The 21,931-nt window shown below is 45.5% G+C and overlaps 2 protein-coding genes across 5 annotated transcripts in view; both read left to right on the forward strand.

Annotated features, from left to right (window-relative positions):
* Positions 1 to 8,981: 8,981 nt before the first annotated feature.
* On the forward strand, positions 8,982 to 10,508 carry UQCC5 (ubiquinol-cytochrome c reductase complex assembly factor 5). The gene is made up of 3 exons (XM_069968852.1): positions 8,982 to 9,131; positions 10,073 to 10,233; positions 10,381 to 10,508. Exons 2-3 carry the CDS (start codon positions 10,083 to 10,085, stop codon positions 10,455 to 10,457), a joined length of 228 nt encoding a protein of 75 aa, XP_069824953.1. The 5' UTR covers positions 8,982 to 9,131; positions 10,073 to 10,082; the 3' UTR covers positions 10,458 to 10,508.
* A 3,374-nt stretch (positions 10,509 to 13,882) lies between these two features.
* Positions 13,883 to 21,931, forward strand: part of NT5DC2 (5'-nucleotidase domain containing 2) — a 29,742-nt gene continuing 21,693 nt past the window's right edge. For all 4 annotated transcript variants that reach the window (XR_011362658.1, XR_011362657.1, XM_069967137.1 and 1 more), the window contains exons 1-2: positions 13,883 to 14,107; positions 17,349 to 17,533. Coding sequence is in view for 2 of the 4 variants with exons in the window: in XM_069967137.1 (XP_069823238.1) it covers positions 13,903 to 14,107; positions 17,349 to 17,533 (390 nt within the window). In the remaining 2 variants the exon portion in view is untranslated. The remainder of the gene's footprint in view (positions 14,108 to 17,348; positions 17,534 to 21,931) is intronic.

Consider the following 21,931-nt stretch of genomic DNA (forward strand, 5'->3'; position numbering starts at 1 on the left):
GAAAAGGAGTTATGAACGTGTGAAAAGAAGGTTATATTCTTTGGAGGAGCCATTTTTCAGGCGCCATGGGTCACATAGAGAAGATTGGGTCAAGATGGAGAGTAATGTTTGGCTGGCCTGTGGTGGCTGGGTCATCTGTGATGATCTGTCCAGCTGGGGGTCTAAAGCGACATTAAAGTCTCCCCCCCACAGTAGAGGATGATGTTGTTTTGTGGTTAGTAGCTGTAGTATGTTGGAGTAAAAGGCTGCATTCTGAACATTTGGGGCATATGTGTTCAGGATAGAGTATCTAGTGTCATGGATGGTGATATCCAAAAATATGTATCTGGCCTCTGGATCTATGATTTGTTCGTGAACCTTGTGGGGAAGATCTCTGTGTATGAGGATGGCCACCCCTCGGCATTTATTGGAGTGGGGGGCCGAGATACAAGTGCCTATCCATGGGGCTTTAAGGGTAGAGTTGTCTCCAGACTGCCAGTGGGTTTCCTGGAGTAGCACTAGTTGTGGTTTAAAGCGATGGAGATGTGTCAGGATTCTCTTACGTTTGACTGGGGAGTTAAGTCCCGCCACATTCCACGAGAGCAATTTCAGGGTGGGGGTGTGGGTGAATGTTGGTGCATTGGGTGTTGGTGCTGTCATCCTATACCTGATCTGAAGAGATGGCTAGGTAAAAGATATAAATCAGTGGCTCCCCGACACCCGTCCCAGCGAGCAGGCATCACAGGAGCAAAAAAGGAGGAGGGCGACTCGCGCAGCCCACCGCACACTGCATGAGGAGAAATAGGAAAAAATAAGGTTATAAGCCTGCAAAGAACATAATTTGCATAACAATAAACAAAGAGCAACAAATGCACATACAGCAGTACATTCAACATTTCAAGAGGCAAAAGAAGTAACAAGAAGAAAAGAGAAACGAGAAAACAGACAAAGAAAAAAGGAAAAACAATTTATCATCTTAGGATCAGCTATGGATGAGTGTCATTATTCATTCGGGATGAAGTGACGTTTGGCAGCCGCAGGGTCATCAAAGATGAGGGTTCGGCCTTCTGAAGTGACTCTCAGGCGGGCCGGGTATTGTAGTTGGAAGCGAATGCCATTGTCCACCAGATGTTTGCAGACTTCTGAAAAGGCTTTACGCTGCTGGGTGACCAAGGATGAAAAATCTTGAAAAATTAGAACCCGGCGTCCTCGGATGATGGGTGGGCCCTTTTGTTTGTAGGTACGTAGGATTCGTTCCTTGGTGAGATAGTGAAAAAATTTTGCAATGACCGGTCTTGGAGTATTGCGACATTCAGCAGATTCTTTACCCAAGCGATGGGCTCTCTCGATGGGAGGCATCACATGTTCTGTTGGAAGGTCCATGGCCTCCATCAGGTCTTGTGCTAGGACCGTGAATAGTTCCTCCCCTTTAATTGACTCAGGGATGCCAATGAAGCGGAGGTTGTTTCTTCGATTCCTATTTTCCAGGTCCTCGAGGCGAACCAGGAGTTGTTTCGTCTGAGTTTGTTGGGTGGAAAGGGAGGTTTGGACAGAACCTATGTTATCCTCTGAGGCGCCGACTGTTTCCAACTCTCCAATACGTTGGGTATTAGATGTGATTTGGGATAGCGCATTGTTAATCGAAGTGTGCAGGACTTCTAGACGTTTATCAAACAGTGGTAAAAGGAGCCTAGACACTGCCTGGGCGACTGCTGTAGCCTGCACAGGGTCAGCGCTGGTGAGGTCTTCCTCTTCAGGAGGCACAGAATTTGGAGGGGAAGAAGGCTGTGTGGTAGGCGACCTTTTGGAGGACATGGTGTCTGGAGAGGAGGATGGAGTTGCGACTTGGTGGGGTAACTTTACTTTCGGTTGTTTGGTTTTACTGTCTGCTTTGTGGGTGGGAGTTGAGGAGACGGTGGACTTTGTGGTGCGTCGAGATCGCCCTGCTGTCTGGGTGAGGAATTTGTCCATATCCGAACGAGGATGGAAAATAATCTTGTTGGCGCTGATCCTCGGGAGATGAGCTAGGCCATGTTACTGAGGTTGGAAAATCTCAAGTGTTGGTGAGAGCACAAACAGTCTTGTCCGTCTCGGACTTGGCCTCCGGTCAATAATGGGCTTCACTGCCTGTGAATAATAAAAAAATGGCCACTGCTAGGTGTGCCGCACCGGAGGTCAATTAATCAGTGTATAAGGGCTAGATGATGGATTGAAAGTCACTGTCCTTTATGGAGCTCCGTCGTATGTTAAGGTATGGAAACACGAAGTGATTGGAACAGTGGGGATTCTGGATTGTACAAACTGGTTGTTGGCCACCAGTACGCCAGGGGAGGGGGCTTGTGGGCGTTTTAGACTGGACTTTCCTGCTGAGTGGCCAGCATCCTCTCATATAGCGATAGAAATTGAGGTCAGGGAGTATTCAAGTTTGTGGAAAGAGTACAACAGAGTGCTTAACAGGTGGTGCAGAGTTCCCAGACAATTAGTATTAAGCACAGTAGGTGTTGTAAAGCAATTAAAGATTTGGCCAGTAGATGATGCTGCGTGTTTAACAGGTAGTGCCGAGTTCCCAGACAATTAGTATTGAGCACAGTAGGTGTTGCAATGCAGTTAAAGATTTGGCCAGTAAATGGCGCTGAGTGCTTAAGTGGTAATGCAGAGTTCCCAGGCAATTAATATTGAGCACAGTATGAGTTGCAATGCAGTTAGAGATTTGGCCAGTAGATGGCGCTGAGTGCTTAAGTGGTAATGCAGAGTTCCCAGGCAATTAGTATTGAGCACAGTAGATGTTGCAATGCAGTTAGAGATTTGGCCAGTAGATGGCGCTGAGTGCTTAAGTGGTAATGCAGAGTTCCCAGGCAATTAGTATTGAGCACAGTAGGTGTTGCAATGCAGTTAAAGATTTGGCCAGCAGGTGGCGCTGTGTGCTTAGTTGCAGCTACTGGAGGACCTTTGAATACAGGAAATGAATGCCGGCAAAGGGAGGACAGAAGGATATATGAGTGCGTTCCCGGCTGTTGTGTTCTGCATGTACCACTGAATAATAAAATCTTCCTGAGGGGTGGAAGCCTAGTGATCCCAGCTGCGGAGCTGCCGTGTGGGTGGCAGCTCCCTGGGTGATGAATCAAACCGGAGGGGGGAGGAGCCGTTACTGTCACCCTCCTGCGCTGTGTGGTGAGCAAGGAGGAGGAGGACCCCAAGATGGCGCCCGGCCACGTGGATCAGGGAGCTGAGGTATTAGGTAGCCCGGCGATGTTTTGGATCTGCTGCGTGTGTGGGAGCCGAGACCCCCGATGTAATTGTTTAGCTCCCAGTGGGGGAAGGGGTCTGGTGTGGGGGCCGCTCCGGAGCAACACTCCCCCCTTCCTGCTGGTGGGTTCGGCGGGAAGGTGGTGCGCCGATCAGTCTCCCCTGCTACCTTTTAGTGTCCCGGTCTCCCGGCGGCAAGCGGTGTCGGCCCCGGTCCGTCCCGGTGAGTCACGTGGGGCAGGAGTTGTGGGACTGCGGCTATCGAGCCCAGCGGCACGCCGCTTGCTGCCAGACGGGAGCCTCGCACTGCGTCTCCGGCGATGCCTCCTTCTTTTCTGGGCCCTGGGTGGGCAATTTCAGGCAGTGAATGAGGGATTTTCGGGCAAAAATCTCAGTTTATAGGTGCTTCTAAGGACGGAGCTCCTGCCCGTGCGTCCGCTTCGGTCCGTTGCTGGCCACGCCCCCTCCGCACCAGACCTTTCTAAAAAAATCTGAGTAACTGGAAATCGGGACTACTATTCCACAAGACGGGACGCACTGACCGCCACTGTGTGTAATTCAGAGGTGCAGGATTTACCGCAATATTTCTGCAGTGAGTGAATCTGCCATAAGACCATGTGCACACAGTATATGGACGCTCACTTTTCAGCCTCCAAAAAAAAGAAAACTACAGACAAGATGAATCTAAAGTGCTCAGACTTTTTGGCAACTGAGTTTTTTTTTTTTGCTTCATTTTTCTGCAAACCAGTGACCAAGTAATGTGGGTCAAGAGACCCGAGTACACTCCAGTCAAGTATTGGATTGGGGTGCTATGTATGTTTTGTGGCGTTTTTATTCCTTTTTTGCTGGTTATAATAAATTGATATTTTAATTTGTGATACGCCTCTGTGATATTCATGTTCACACATGGCAAAAAAGCGGCTGTTGGCTGACATGGCCGTGTGAAACACGTGTGAGACGTTCACCCGGCCAATCCCTTCATTTGAATTGAAATGAGGGCACATTCGGGTGTGTCCACACTCCAGTTAGCCACAGAGAACAATGTAAAGTACGTCCGGGAGCTGCACTTTACATTGTGTACACAGGCTATGTTGTGTGGCCGCTATTCAGTGAACACAATAGACATGTCAATTATTTTGTGTGGCTGCAGAGAACAACGGCCATAGTGTTTACAGTGTGTATAAACTATGGCCGTGATTCCATGCTATTTAATGCAATGCCACGGTGGCATTAAACGACTGGCGTTTTTGCAATCTGCAACAACGGCCATTGTTTAATGAAACAATCCCCTGTGTGAACGTGGCCTCAGAGAAGAGAGCAGAGTAATGATGGGGTTAAGTAACTGTCATGTCCTCCCCCTCCCCTATAGGATATACATAACAGTTACACTGTCACACTATTTTGTAGCTTCCATGTAAATATATACTGTGGGGTGGGGGTGTAAGACCCCTAACAGTGGCATCTACCATCCATAACATAGGAGCCATCTACCAGATACATTGGGAGCTCATTCATGATGGAGCCGTCAGGTTAGGACAACTCTCAGCATCTACCATAAAGCATAATGTCATCTGCATCCAACCTGGGGAGGGGGTGTATTCCTGATAAATTATTACTCTAAATAAAGCCCCTCTATAGACCCCGTGCTGCACTACCAGGCAGAGAAAACACTGATTATTACTATTATTTACTAATGGGACTAAAAATGGAGCAGAAAACAAATGCTGTAATGTTATATTGTAGAAGTCCAGTGCAGGTACACATAGGGGGAGATTTATCAAACATGGTGTAAAGTGAAACTGGCCCAGTTGCCCCTAGCAACCAATCAGATTCCACTTTTCATTTTCCAAAGAGTCTGTGAGGAATGAAAGGAGGAATCTGATTGGTTGCTAGGGGCAACTGAGCCAGTTTCACTTTATATCATGTTTGATAAATCTCCCCCATAGTATTCATCTCTATGTGCTCTGGCCCCGCCCACTGCTTGTGATGTCATCATGTCACGTATGAGGATGATGTCACAATAGAACCTGGTTGTGACAATAAAACCAAGCTGCACCCTGACAGCACAGTTAGTCCAGGCTAACTTTTCTTGGAGTTGGAGTGTTGGAGAGTCTATAGATGACAAGGAAGAGAAACAGATTTCGCCAGAATGTGGCCCAGCCACCAAACCCTGCCCCACCACCACCCCCAAACCCTGCCCCACCACCTGCCCCATCCCACCCTGCCCCACCACCTGCCCCATCCCACCCTGCCCTACCACCAAACCCTGTCCCACCCCCACCACCACCCCCTGCCCTATCCCACCCCGCCCCATCAGCAAGACCAGCTCGCATCCTGAAGAGGGCATATAAGAGGATCTGCGAGCCCATGGAGGTTGGAGGACGGCAATTCCCTGACGATGTGGAGATGGTGGATATATCCATCAAGAGGAGAAAGATGTCCACAACCCACCTGCCGCCGGTGGAGGATATGGAGGTGGACTGAAGGCTGCAGGTGGAGATGGAGGATCAGCCTACATGCAACATCTATTGGGACTCATCTAGAGGTAAGAGCCTGACAACTGACAACCCTCTCATCTCTGACTGTTCTACAATTGTGCAAAGACAAAATGTTCATTTCCTCACTCATTTATTTCTCTGATTTCTTTGCAGTTTCCCAATAACCTCTATAACATCTGAGGCTCCTGAAGACTCATCCAGAGAGGAGACCATCTATATCATCTGAGGCTCCTGAAGACTCATCCAGAGAGGAGACCATCAATATCATCTGAGGCTCCTGAAGACTCCAACAGAGAGGAGACCATCTATATCATCTGAGGCTCCTGAAGACTCATCCAGAGAGGAGACCATCTATAACATCTGAGGCTCCTGAAGACTCCAACAGAGAGGAGACCATCTATATCATCTGAGGCTCCTGAAGACTCCAACAGAGAGGAGACCATCTATATCATCTGAGGCTCCTGAAGACTCATCCAGAGAGGAGACCATCTATATCATCTGAGGCTCCTGAAGACTCCAACAGAGAGGAGACCATCTATATCATCTGAGGCTCCTGCAGACTCATCCAGAGAGGAGACCATCTATATCATCTGAGGCTCCTGAAGACTCCAACAGAGAGGAGACCATCTTTAAACACAAGCTCAAGCTCTCCAGCTGTTGCAAAACTACAATTCCCATGATGCCTGGACAGCCAAAGCCGAAGGTGCGCGAACCCTCCCATTCAAACAGACAAAAGGCAGGATTCAGTGCCAATTCCCTAGTGTGAACGAGCCCTAACAGCTGAGACTCTCATGAAGACTCATCCAGAGAGCAGACCATCAGTAGCCGACCACTCATCCTCTCAAAACTTTTGAAATTTACTGAATTATTAATAAATATATATTTTTATACCAAGTTTTCATCTTTTAATCTTTTATGTTTCTCTCACATAACACGGGGTCTTATATTGTTTAGGGCTATGGGGGTAGGTGTTATTGTCCACACAGTATGCCCCTACACTGTAGCCCCACTCTACACAGTAGTTAGCCGCAATACTGTTTGTAGCACCGCTGTAGGTATGCTTGTATCCTTGTGCACTACAAATCCCAGCATACCTTTTTGTGTTCAAGAAGGTATGCTTGGAGTTGTAGTGCACAAGAAGGTTTGCGGGGAGTTGCAGTTGTGCAGCAACTCCTTGTGCACTACAACTCCCAGCATACCTCCTTGTGCACAACAACTCCCAGCATACCTCCTTGTGCACAACAACTCCCAGCATACCTCTATGTGCGCTACAACTCCCAGCAGAGCTCCTTGTGTACAACAACTCTGGGAGTTGCAATTATTAGAACTTGTGTTATGAATTTTTAAAAACTTTTTTTTACACTTTTTAATTCCCCTGTACTTCCCAGCTCTTGGAGTTGTTGTGCACAAGGAGATTTGCTGGGAGTTGTAGTGCACAAGGAGGTATGCTGGGAGTTGTAGTGCACAAGGAGGTATGCTGGGAGTTGTAGTGCACAAGGAGGTATGCTGGGAGGTACAGGGGAATTAAAAAGTGTAAAAAAAAGTTTTTAAAAATTCATAACACAAGTTCTAATAATCCCAGCTTTTTCCTTTTGACCAACAACAAATATTTGGCATCATTGCATGCGTAATTGTCCGAACTATAAAACGTAACAAAAAAGGGATCAAAAAGTCACATAAATAAAACATAGTACATGGGGGCATCATATCCGTGGCCTGGGGGGGGGGGGGCATTATATTTGTATTTTAAGCATTTTTTTTTTATACTTTATTAAGTATTGAAATGGTATTTAGTATCGAAATAAAAAAATATGGTATCGGTATTGAACTCAAAATTCTGGTATTGTGACTGCCACCTAATGACTATATATACACTATATACAGACCAATATTTCTGCCATAGAGTGACTGCCACCTAATGACTCTATATATACACTATATACAGACCAATATTACCGCCGTTCAGTGACCAACCACATAATATTGGTCTGTATATAGTGTATTTAGTCATTATACAGTGGTCAGTCTATAGCGATAATATTGGTCTGTATATAGTGTATTTAGAGTCATTATGTGATGGTCAATCTATGGCGGTAATATGGTCTTTATATAGTGTATATATAGAGTCTTTATGTGGCGGTCATGGTGTGGTGCTAATATTGGCCTGTATATAGTGTCATTTTGCAGTGGTCACTCTATGGTGGCAGTCCTGGCATGTAGCAGTAATCCTGGCATGTACAGTAGCGGCAGTCCCGGCATGTACAGTAGCGGCAGTCCTGGCATGTAGTGGCAGTCCTGGCATGTACAATAGCAGCAGTCCTGGCATGTACAGTAGTGGCAGTCCTGGCATGATAATCGAGCTATGTTGTAGGCTCTCTAAGCGAGCTACATTCTACCAGATTGGCGCTCACTTCTCCGGAATATCAGGTTGTGTAATACGGCCCTTAAACTGGCCACAATCCTTCAGCTGACAATTATCTCTCCCATCCGGCCCCATCCTCCCCATATACAGGAATGTTTGGCACAGCTGAGTGTTCCTGTGTTCTCTATAGGAGATCTGATGGCGGCTTATCTCTCTGAGAACAGAGAGTTTAGGTGTTGATTTTCCATCAAGCCTAACCCCCTACGTCCACTGATATCATCTGTCAGAAAACTGTCCAGAGAGCCTCATACTCCTTACACTGATGGCCGAAACCACCACGAGCAGAAGGTACCACCAACCAAAAGTGTAACATGTATGGGGACCTTAAATTGTTGCTACAATATTTTAGCATTTGGGGCCCAACCTTCTACTTTGCCCAGGGCCACATTTAGTCTAAAACCGGCCCTGTCGGTATCTATGGTGTATACACTCCATAGAATCCTGCTCATTCCGGGTCTATCTATCTCATAAAACCAATTATTACCTTATTTTACATGTTTCCCCATTGGAAATAATGTTGATTCTTTTTGTTGATGCTTTTTAGTATGTCCCTCCCTACTACTCCCAGATATTCAGCTACTTACACGGCTCCACTACTCTCACATAGCCATCTCATGCACTCCCACAGCTCTGCTGCATCTACTGCACATAGCACACCCAGCTCTGCTACATCCACACGCAACAGACTATATCAGTGAGGGTGGTTGCAGAGATACATCTTTATTGCGCTCTGAAAGCGAGAAGTGTAGGAACAGGTCACGTGTGTCGTCACATTACTCAAGTTTGATCACGGCCTCTCCCCACTGCGCATGCTCCGAATCAAGTCTCTTCCTAGGGAGAAGTGGCTTTTGTCCAGACCTGTTTCCTCGGGTGTGCTCGTATTTGTCCAACACATCGTGGTTTCCCAGGGAAAGGTGCTGTTCGCTCCGACCTTGTCTGGTCTGTGGACCGTACAGCATGAGGACAGTCCCGGGGGAGAACTAGAGGTAGGTATATAGGTGTGTAGCTGTATACTGGTGACGTGTGTGAGGACGGGATACAGCCTAGTTATATCCTTATATGTATGTACACACACCGGGGGGACATACAGCATGGCTGGCACTGAAGTCCCTGCCGCATGCTGTAGTTTTGTTACAATTTCATCGTCCAACCAAATCTCACATAACGCGCCCCCTGCTGGAGGAAAGTGGTGACACGCACAATCCTATGGCAGATCAATGGTGAGAAACCTGCCTCAGAGTCAGCAACCAGTAACACATTGACCTTGTGTAGTGTGGACTGTATTAGCAGGCGAGTCCCTCGTCCAGATACATGCAGTGTTATCTATGGTTTGACCTTTCCATATCTAAAAAAAAAGTAATAATATAAAGCAGTTTAAAAGAAATAACTTCAGTATAGTGATTCGTATAGAAACAGCTCCACCTACTGGCGGCTTTTTGTATAAGAATTTTATACTTCATGCGCATCATGACTTGGATTTGTGTCAGCCCCACTGAGACAAACAGGACAGTCACTGAAATCTCTGCCACCAATCTGGCACATAGGAATAAATACTGTTACATTGCCATGTGGGCGCCCTCACACGTCCATTATGTGTGGCGTTTTTCAGGCCTCCAAAAAAAAAAAAAAGCCAGAGAAATTGCCATTGTGTTTTTCCCATATATTCAAAATGTGTGCATGACCTAGTTGATCGACCACAAAAGGTGAGAAAAATGCAGGAAAAAAAAAACTGCCATACACGCAGCAATGGGGTTTTTGAGACAATCCCATTGAAGTCTATGGGAGAAAAAACGCTGGGACCGTCCCCGTGATCTTATAATCAGGACTCTCAAAGCTCCCTAAAGAAAAACTGAGTGGGGGTCATGCGTGTACACTGCTTTTCCATTCATTGACTATAATAATAATAATTGTATTCCTTCTCTTGTAGACGTACAGATATGAATCGTAAGAGCACAATAGGGACCCTGATGGACATGGTCCCGGGGAAGCGGAGGTTCGGCATGTACCGCTTCCTGCCTTTCTTCTTTGTCATGGGAGGGGCCATGGAATGGTTCATGATCAATGTGCGAATTGGCAAAGAAACCTTTTGTAAGTACTGGTTGTCCCATAAGGATGGAGACTTATCCCCCGCCATTCATTCCTGTTTAGCCCCACCCACTTCTAGAAAGTGGCGGGAATCTATGCTATTAGTATAGTGTCTGTAGTAGTAACATGCGTTGTCTCGTCTTGTTTCAGATGACGTGTACAGAAGACGTCAGTCAGAGAGACTGTATGAAGAGAAGACTTTACAGGCAGCAAAGGGCCAATCCTGATACTTCTCCATGTATATACCCCGATGGATAATAAATATTTATTTTTACTAATCTCCTTTGGTAATTTCCATTTTATGACTCTATCCAGTAACAGGTCATAGTCGCACAAGTGTAATATAGGCGCACGTCTGTGTGTGTGTATGTATGTGTATATATATATATACTGTAGATCCACAGCAATAGAATGTTACTGTAGGGTTTGATCTCACTGAAAGGCTAAGTTCACACTATGTAAAAGTGTGTAAATACCGTCCATTATTTGCACAATGATGGCCGTTATGAAAGATGGCCATCTCTTTTACATAGTGTGAGCCTAGCCTTAAAGGGGTACTGTAGTGAAAATGTTTTTCTTTCAAATCAACTGGTTTCAGAAAGTTATATAGATTCGTAATTTACTTCTATCTAAAGATCTATAGTTTTTCCATACAGCTGCTGTATGCCCTGAAGGAAGTGGCATATTCTTTCCAGGCTGACACAGTACTCTCTGCTGCCACTTTTGTTTGTGACAGGAACTGTCCAGACAAGTAGCAAATCCCCAATAGAAACCCCTCCTGCTCTCTTACATCTTACAATACTTATCAGTTGCTGTATGTCCTGCAGGAAGTAGTGTATTTTTTCCAGTCTGACACAGTGCTTTCTGCTGCCACCTCTGTCCATGTCAGTAACTGTCCAGAGGTTTTCTATTAGGATATGCGGCTGCTCTGGACAGTTCCTGACATGGACAGAGGTGGCAGCAGAGAGCATTGTGTCAGACTGGAAACAATAAACCACTTCTTGCAGAACATACAGCAGCTGATAAGTATGGGAATACTGGTGATCTTTAAATAAAAGTAAATTACAAATCTATGTAACTTTCTGAAACCAGTTGATTTTGAAAAAAAAAAAAAAACAAACATTTTTGCTGGAGTTTGCCTTTTAGCCACAACAAATAGTGCCACTCTTGTCCCCAGTTTGTGCGCCATATTGCAGCTCAGTTTCATTGGAGTGAAAAAAGCCAACTTAGAAACAGGTGTGGTGCTGTTTTTGGCAGAAAGCAGCTATTCTTTTATTTAGTAATCCGAAAAAGGGCTTTTGAATCGGTGTCAATCCTTACTGTTAGCTTGTTGACTCTTCAGAGTCCCAGTAGTAGTCTGGCAGGAGCTGTAGTTGTTTATTCATCAGGGGCACAAATATGTGTTACGAAAAATCACTTCCATACTTGGAGGTGGCAGGGTTTCCGCACACCCCTATTAGATGATGGGTCACTGGAAGACATTTTTGCTAAAATCCTTTGTTTCAGCTAACTGCTGTGTGAAACCATTTTTCATGACCAACATCTGACTAATTCCTGGTTGGACAAGTCCCAGCTGTTAACTAGGCGGCCATTGTGTGTCTGCTGGCTGTCCCCCCATTGTGTGTCTGCTGGCTGTCCCCCCATTGTGTGTCTGCTGGCTGTCCCCCCATTGTGTGTCTGCTGGCTGTCCCCCCATTGTGTGTCTGCTGGCTGTCCCCCCATTGTGTGTCTGCTGGCTGTCCCCCCATTGTGTGTCTGCTTTCTGTCCCCCCATTGTGTGTCTGTTGGCTGTCCCCCCATTGTGTGTCTGTTGGCTGTCCCCCCATTGTGTGTCTGCTGGCTGTCCCCCCATTGTGTGTCTGCTGGCTGTCCCCCCATTGTGTGTCTGCTGGCTGTCCCCCCATTGTGTGTCTGCTGGCTGTCCCCCCCCCATTGTGTGTCTGTTGGCTGTCCCCCAGTCGGGCCGCTTTTTAATGAACTTCAACAAATTGCAGTGGAAGAAGGTGGAAACAAGTGTATGAGCACCAGCGGAGGTGTCTGGCAGCGGCTTAGGTTCGGTCAGAGGCAGAGGTGGTTCAGGACCTCTGTCACAGAATGTGTTTGACACTGACATATTGAGTCCAACAGATTTCATTGACTTGAATCTGGTTCATCTGCTTCCTCTTTGTGTCCGTCAATTTACCAGAGTCTAATGGGACAAAACACGATGGGGGAGATTTATCAAACATGGTGTAAAGTGAAACTGTCTCAGTTGCCCCTAGCAACCAATCAGATTCCACCTATCATTTTCCAAAGAGTCTGTGAGGAATGAAAGGTGGGATCTGATTGGTTGCTAGGGGCGACTGAGCCAGTTTCACTTTACATCATGTTTGATAAATCTCCCCCATTATCTTTACCATAAAGTGTAGTTTTGCAGTGGGGTTATTGTTGCGTTTTGTTCTATTTTATATGGCCATTGTAAGGCTGTGCTCTAACGCTACTTAAAGTGATTGTACCATCTCATAGTTGAGAGATAGCGGAGATGCCGGTGCTGAGGTCCAGTTTTCAAATTGTTTCCCGGTTGCCGCACTCGTATTGGTTTCTTCATGTGCTTCGGCCCGCTCTATGCACTGCGCACACCAGGTGCCCCCAGTGTAATGATCTCCCCTCAAGTATGTGAAATGGTCAGGCTTGATTCTAATGGAGGCGTGTCACCGATGGGAGGGGACATCATTACACCGGGGGTGCCAGGCGTGCCTCTACTGCATAGAGCGGGCCGAAGCACATGAAGAAACTGGTGCAGGAACCGGGCAATGTTCTGAAAAATGAACTGCGTCGCCGCGATCTCTACGCATGTGCCAACAAGGTATTGAGGAAAAAATTAAATCATGAATTTTATTTTTTTCCCAAAAATTTTAAAATAAACACCAATTGGGCTAATATTGTTCCCTGAAGCACTGTATACAACTCCTGAGAAGCCGGCGGCACGTACCGGCCCTGACTGCAGCAGAAGCTGTATACCAGAGAAGAAGTGGCGCGCGGCAGGCAGAGGCAGGGAGATAGTCACCGGGTGCGGCTAGTCACCGCTCTCTGCCTGTCTGGCCTCTATCCCTGTCAATCATCCCTTGCCGCGCACCCCGGTAATAACATATTTTTTACTTGTATTTTTTTTTCTGTGGCGTTAAAAACTGTAGTTGAGGTATTTCTCCAGTTCGTATAAGAGGGGAATAAAATGAAGGTCTAGTGAAGAAAAACACTGCCAAAGGACAGTCAGGTGCTGCCAAGATGTGGGGTGATACTCCGTAAGATGGCCGGGGGAATGGCTACATTTATTCATGTGTTTGATGCATATTAACGCACAGTTAAACAGGCTGGGATGTTTGTACAACATTTCTCATTGGTTAGTGCCATCTTTTGGCATAAAATCTGTGTATATATGTACAGCAACCTCATACACTCATCATGTTGTGTGCTGTTAGGCTGGGTTCACACTGTGCGTTTTTGTTGTTTTTCGTTTTGCTTGGTAACCTCCCATGTCTCTCCATGAGCGGCTTTGCGCCGGTCGCTTGGTGTGAATAAAGCCCAGGCATGTTGTATGTATTTTTGTAGCTATGACGAGTCTGGCTGCAGTCTCCCTACCCGCCACACGGGGCGCACTCCCTTCCCCGCCGCTGCTCGCTTTGCTGCAGTACAATGTCAGCGCTCTGCGCCCGCGGGTGGTCGGGGGTTGCCGGCTGCAGTCGGGTGTTCGGTGCCCGGCGGCTCAGCAGCCCCCCTCACCAGCATGACACGGGCACCGAATGCGGGGTAACCCCTGGGCAGCACGGTGCCCCGGAGAAGGCGGACAACAAAGCCCAGCTGTGGAGCCGCTACCTTGAGATGAAGAAGCTGGTGCACGGTAATACCGGGAGCACGTGGGGGCGGCGGGGGTGAGGGCTGCGGGCACCGGCTGATGTGTGGTAACAGGTGTCAGTGAGGGGGAGGAGGGGGCTCTGCTTCACTGTACACCGGCCATAGGCGCTATTCACACAGGGCTGAAATACCGCAGCAAAACGTCACATTCTGCAACCGATTTGTAACAAACCGCACTGCAGCCCTGTGTGAGCGTGTCCTTAAATTCTTGTGCGTTTTTTTTCTAAAAGTTCTTATTGTTTTTGAAAAACAGCCTAAGCAGTGGTCCCATGTATATCAGCAGTGGTCCCATATATAGCAGCAGTGGGTCCCATATATATCAGCGGTGGTCCCCTATATCAGCAGTGGTCCCATATATAGCAGCAGTGGGTCCCATATATATATCAGCAGTGGGTCCCATATATATATCAGCAGTGGGTCCCATATATATATCAGCAGTGGGTCCCATATATATATCAGCAGTGGGTCCCATATATATATCAGCAGTGGGTCCCATATATATAGCAGCAGTGGGTCCCATATATATAGCAGCAGTGGGTCCCATATATATATCAGCAGTGGGTCCCATATATATATCAGCAGTGGGTCCCATATATATATCAGCAGTGGGTCCCATATATATAGCAGCAGTGGGTCCCATATATATAGCAGCAGTGGGTCCCATATATATAGCAGCAGTGGGTCCCATATATATATCAGCAGTGGTCCCATATATAGCAGCAGTGGGTCCCATATATATCAGCGGTGGTCCCCTATATCAGCAGTGGTCCCATATATAGCAGCAGTGGGTCCCATATATATATCAGCAGTGGGTCCCATATATATCAGCAGTGGTCCCATATATATATCAGCAGTGGGTCCCATATATATATCAGCAGTGGGTCCCATATATATATCAGCAGTGGGTCCCATATATATATCAGCAGTGGGTCCCATATATATCAGCAGTGGTCCCATATATATATCAGCAGTGGGTCCCATATATATATCAGCAGTGGGTCCCATATATATCAGCAGTGGGTCCCATATATATCAGCAGTGGGTCCCATATATATCAGCAGTGGGTCCCATATATATCAGCAGTGGGTCCCATATATAGCAGCAGTGGTCCCATATATAGCAGCAGTGGGTCCCATATATAGCAGCGGTGGTCCCATATATAGCAGCAGTGGGTCCCATATATATCAGCGGTGGTCCCCTATATCAGCAGTGGGTCCCATATATATCAGCAGTGGGTTCCATATATAGCAGCAGTGGGTCCCATATATAGCAGCGGTGGGTCCCGTATATATCAGCGGTGGTCCCCTATATCAGCAGCGGGTCCCTTTTATCAGCAGCATCTTCATGGCCGGTATTACAGGGACAGAGTCCCAGCCTGACCCATAGTGACAGCTGTCAGTGCAAATCACCAGAGCTGCTGCCACATGTGTCTGTAATCCCCATATAAAACCACACCTGTATATGCTGCCCCTCTACACACACAGGTTTTTAACAACTATAAACAACCGAAAAATTGACTAAAAACTAAAGTTTTTTTTCTTAATGTTTTTTTTCTTTTTTTTTTAAACATGGGAATGTGGCCAAGTATTTTTGATTTATTCATTTATTTTTTTATGCTTATGTTTTTGTGCGTTTCCTCATAAAAGGGCCGTACGAGAGATATTTTTTTTCCCCCCAGGACTTGTGGTGCTATACAAAAAAAATATACTTTTAAGGAAACAAAAAATGCAACTTTTTTGCCTCATTTAAATACAACTTTTTCCTTTTTCCATCTATGAAGCTGTGTGAGGGTGTTTTTTTTTTTTTTTTTTTTTTTTTTTTGCTCCACTATCAGGTAAATTGGACTTTTTGATCACTTTTTATTTGGTGACCAATAAAAAGGTAAATCTTATTCTGGATATTTTCTAAGTTTTCCGTGCAGGACGAGTAACGTTCTATTCTAATAGTGTAGACATTTTACAAGTAGTGATACCAGTTATATATGTATGTATATAATTTTATTTAATATATATATATGTTTTTGTCATGTTTTTTAATATATTTTTAAATCCATTTGTAAAGTGAATATACCACTAGGTACAACGCTTTTAACTTTTAATTTTTTTTTTACACTTGAACAGACCCAGCGCCACTCTATTCCCAAACACTAGCCCGGCATGAAGCCCCCCGGCCCCCCAGTGTGACACTCTCCCCTCTGTGACGCAGCTCCATTGATTCTAATGGAGCCGCATCACAGAGGGTGTTTTGTCACACTGGGGGGCCGGGGGGCTTCATGCCAGGCTGGTGCTCGGGAATAGACCTGTGGCGTGGGGGGGGGGGGCAGCGGTTGAAAAAAAGGACCGTGGCATCAGCATCTCTTCATTTTTTTTCCGGTCTCTTTATGTAGAAAAAAACAAAGCGTTGTACCTAGCAGTACATGCACTTTAATTCCCCTTGGGGTACTTCACAATGATATCATTAGATCGCTTGTAGAGGTCCCTGCAGTACCTGGATATTACGATCCCTTTACATGGATCAATTTGGCGGTGTGTACAGCAACAAACCAGTAGCGACCAGTGAGATTGGCGCTCGGTTGCAGCACACCTCTTTTAACAATTGTTCTTTGTGCTCTTCGGATATCCCCTTTCAGGGTATGTGCACACTACGGAATCCCGGTGGATCACCCGCCGCGGATTCCGCAGCTTACCTGCCTTACCCTCACTGGCGGCCGTGCGCATCTCCACTGCTCCCATAGGCTTCATTCCATGGGCGGACGGCCACATCCTCCCCCTAGTTATTTACATTGTCCCATGTACATTGAACATCATATAGGAGGATAGACCTTGTAGAGTTTGGATTCTATCAGGTTCTTCTGTAGCCAGATGCCTCACCTAAAGCTTTCCGCCACATACAGTACTGTGCAAAAGTTTTAGGCAAAAAGTTTAGGCATGTACCATCTGTACACGCACTTTAAGTTTTGCACATGAGTAGAACGGCACTGGGGTGGGGAAGCCGGTACCGCAGTCCTTTTTTTGAACCGTGGACGGGTTCCCGGTGTATGGCACTGGCCCAGGCTGAAGTACTGGAGGCGGGCCGGCCCGTCCTCAGTGGGAGGAAACCCCCGCCCCTCTATGATGCGGGCCAATTGATTCTAATAGAGCCACGTCATAGATGTTGGATGTTTGGGGTGGTTGTTCTGCGCGGTCACATGATGTTATATAGAAAACAATATTTGTTTTATTTTGCAGATCTTCTTCCTCCTGGCGTCTGCAATCTTCTAAATCCATCAGCCATATGCTCCAACAATGAGATCTCTCTGGGAGACATTGAGATCTATGGATTTGATTATGATTATACACTGGCTCAGTATTCGGATATGTTACATAAGAAGATATTCACTACCGCTAGGGACATCCTCATACAGCAGTACAAGGTAATGTGTGTCTTCCACTCATGTCTGTGTGTAACTTGTCTTGTCTGTCCGCCAACTGTAGTGAATGGGTGCAATATGATCACCTGTTGCTGATTGCTTACTATGGCAGCAGGAAGTCTTTATTAGGCCTCCAGGGCAGCCAAAGTTATTCCGCTGACTCTTGGCAGGCTCTACCAGCAGAGCACTGATCTAAGGCTGGGCTCACACTGCGTATTCTAGCCTTCTAGGGCAGGGATGTGGAACCTTCGGCCCTTCAGCTGTTGCAAAACTACAATTCCCATCATGCCTGGACAGCCAAAGCTTTGCTTTTGCTGTCCAGGCATGATGGGAATTGTAGTTTTGCAACAGCTGGAGGGCCGTAGGTTCCCCATCCCTGTTCTAGGGTATACGTAAAAAGGGAAAAAATATATGCTAATACAGATGCTGCTGTTCCCATTGACTCTTTAAACTTTTAAACTCAATAAGTAATTATAAGATGACTTATCCTGATCTTTGCTAGCGGATCCTTATTTTAAGGAGTCAATGGGAACAGCAGCATCTGTATTAGCATTATATTAGGCACCTATAGAGGTTGTCACTCCATGCTACCCACTTAGCAGTAAATGAAGGGAGAGTTGCTGTGGTTATATGGCAATAGACCTGTCTACTAGGAGCTTATTGCTTGCAGTGTTTTAATAAATTATGCATTGGTTTGATGTTGGGGTTTATTCACACATGACCGTAATATTGCGGGTTTTACTGTGAAAATTGTGAAAAACAGGAATACGACTCAGTTTTTTGGTATAGGCTACATGTGACAATTTACAGCTGCGGCCACAATGTTTGCTCTGCCCTAACTTTCCTCCTCTGTGCACCATGTGTGTCTAGTGAGCTGGCATGTGCTGTATACTGTGTATAGACGCTGGGTGTCCTGGCACCGGTTTCATTAACCCTTACTCACCTGAATAGAAGAAGTTGTGATCCAGACAGTGTTATTAGGAATAGTAAAAAGCCAAGATCCTCTCTTTTTTGATGTCCATTCATTTCTATATACCTGTGCCATTGACCTCATAATCATCCTTTTCTTGGGTGGGCTTGTGCTGTCGCGTAGTAGTTGATGTGAAAAAAACAAAACAAAAAAAACAAACCACAGTGTAAGCTATGAGCTAGGGAGAGGGCTTATCCAGGGGCTCTCCGGTTTTAGAAAAAACATGGCCACTTTCTTCCAGAGACAGCACCACTCTTGTCTCCAGCTTGGGCGGGGTTTTGCTGCTCAGTTCCATTGAAATGAATGGAGCTTAATTGCAAGCCACACCTGGAGACAAGAGTCGTAGGGACCATGTTTTTACAACACCGGAGAACCCCTTTAAGTCTGTACAAACGCTGTACAAACAACGGCGGTTCCGCCGTGAACGGCTGTTGTTTAACGCTACCTACAGACGGAATTAATGGTCATGATGATGAATTCTGTGTGTAGGTAGCGTTAACGGTGGAGCGGCCATTGTTTGTACAGCGTGTAAACATAGCCTAAAAAAGGGATTTGGGCATTGTAACCAAGCGGAAGGCTGGAGGTGCTGCAAATTCAGCCCTAATGGTTTTTAAAGGGGCTATCTTACCAATAGTCTCCTTAAAATGAACAAACAATCAACAGTAGAAAGATAGAAATATCAGATAGTGTGTACTATATGTGTTATGGCCAAAAATATCTGACTATCGGGAATCTGTCAGGTCTATATCATGCTCAGGGCTCAAGTACCCAGAAAGCTGAGCTGCAGCATGCATGCCTCCCCTCCCTGCTTGGCTTTCTGCACTGTATGTCAATGTCCTGTATGTCAATAATGCAGGTAGGTGAGGATATGCCATGATGTAGAGTTGACCGACTCCCTTTAAGTCTAGGGCTACACGCTGGTTTTGGCTGTGCTACGCGAGGATCACAATGTTACATTGCATCATCGCATCTGATGATTGTCACCGCGGTCCCATTTGGACTTTGCTTTTTTGTTTTTTCAAAGTCGAATCACAACCATAACACCGTTGACAAACTGCACAAATGGTTTAGTCGCACAACATAGATGTAATTTGCACAACACATGTTGCTGTGCAGCCCTTGTCTTTTTTAAAATCATGACATAGAGACATATCAAAAGTTTTTTTCAGACCCCGATCCATCAGGAGAACAAGGCGGGAAGTGAACACGCTTAGGGGGAGATTTATCAAACTGGTGTAAGGTAGAATTGTCTCAGTTGCCCCTAGCAACCAATCAGATTCCACCTTTCATTTTCTAAAGAGGCTGTAAGCAATAAAAAGTGGAATCTGATTGGTTGCTAGGGGCAACTGATTCAGTTTCACTTTACGCCAGTTTGATAAATCTCCCCCATAGTGTTTTCACTGCTGGCTCCGTGTCAGGTGATTGAGACAACTGCATAATGTAATGTATGTCTGTGGATCGATCGCAATCTGCTTATATAAATTTCTTTAGGTGGACCTATGTAAATTATATTACTATTATTATTATGTTTTTTTATTACTCAAGTATAGGCTGTACTGAGAAGTTATTATAGAATTAGACTGTACTATAGGATTGTTTAGCCTTTACTTTACACTAAGGCTGGGTTCACAGTACGTTTTTGCAATCCGTTTTTTTTTTCATCCGTTTTTTACAAAAAACTGATGCAACTGTGTGCATCCGTTTTTCCATTGACTTCCATTATATAAAAAAAAACAAAAACGGATCAAAACGGATCAGTTTTTTTTTTTTTTATAGGCACAAAAGTAGTGTCAGCTACGTTTTTGTGTCCGTCAAAAACAACTGATCCGTTTTGATCATTTTTTTTTTTTTTTTACAATAGAAGTGAATAAAAAAACGGATAAAAACGGATGCACACAAATGCATCCGTTTTTCCATCCATTTTTTTTTTGCAAAATACGGATGAAAAAATGGATTGCAAAAACGCAGTGTGAACCTAGCCTAAGTAAAATCTAGTGTCATGGCGTCTCTCCATTACAATTTTTTTTTTTGTTTTGTTCACTTTTGCTTTTGTTTGTTCTTATACAGTACGTGGAATTTAAAAACAAAAAACAAAACCCCCTCTAGTCGCCGTATGAAAGCTAGCAGCCGCTCACAGCTCTTATTTATGGCCCTTATTTTTATCCTGAGTATGTAGTCTGTAAATACCCCGGACAGCTCAGCTAACACATACTGATCATACAAGACGCTCATTAAGACGCGTTCATCCGGTCATTTATATACATTACGTGTAGTAAGTATATATGTATTATTGTACATGACTTCCACCTGTAAACAGCAATGTCATGTAGTGAATTTACATAAAGATGTTAAAGATCCATCAACAGCAATTACTGCCATTTTCCAAATAGCAAGAAATTTTTCTACAGTGCATTTATATAATAGACGAAGAACCTTATTATGTGAAATGATTGTCTGCTAAATCTGGCCGATTCAGCAGATTATCGCTCCTACTAAAGACGATCATCAGCAGATCATGTCTTTTTGTCCTGACCTAAAATCATCGGCCGCCTACTGCACTTCGCTATGTGTAATGAAAATGTAATGATGTCTGTGTAAAGATAATAATAAAGTTCAAACATCACCTCTCCACGCTCCCAGGTGTTTTCTACTCTATCGCCGGTGGAACTTCAGAGCCAGTCTGTGAAGTGACAGGCTGCTCAGCCAATTACTGGCCTGGATGGGACAGCGAAGAGAACATCGTGAAGCAGCAATGTATATGAAGAACTTTATTTTATTTTCCACTCTTAAAGGGGTAGTGCGGCGGTAAGCAATTATTCACTAAATAACACACATTACAAAGTTATACAACTTTGTAATGTATGTTATGTTCCCCGTGTTTCCCCCCCACCCACGCTAGACCCGGAAGTGTAGGGTTCTATACTCACTTGATTCGTGTCAACCCCCGTCCACCATCTTGTGACAATGATGTCATCTTCGGGCGGCCGACCAAACCGCTCCGACCGTGCCTAGTGCCGGCCGCCCTCTGCCGCGTCATCAGCTGCCCAGCCGCGATTGGCTGAGAACAGTTATGCTCAGCCAATCGCGGCTGAGCAGCTGATGACATGGCAGAGGGTGGCCGGCACTAGGGACGGTCGGAGTGGTTCCCGAAGATGACATTATTGTTACAAGATGGCGGACGGGGGTCGACACGGATCAGGAGAGTATAGAGCACTACACTTCCGGGGGGGGGGGGGGCAGGAAACATGGGGAAGGGGGCAATTCACTAACATAACATACATTACAAAGTTGTATAAATTTGTAATGTGTGTTATTTAGTGAATAATTGCTTACCCGCCGCACTACTACTTTAAAGCAAGGGCTGCACAGACATTGCTAACAAAATATACAGTGGTACCTCGGTTTAAGAGTAACTTGGATTGAGAGCGTTT

The sequence above is a fragment of the Dendropsophus ebraccatus genome, chromosome 4, assembly GCF_027789765.1.
Source record: "Dendropsophus ebraccatus isolate aDenEbr1 chromosome 4, aDenEbr1.pat, whole genome shotgun sequence".
Taxonomy (NCBI): Eukaryota; Metazoa; Chordata; class Amphibia; order Anura; family Hylidae; genus Dendropsophus; species Dendropsophus ebraccatus.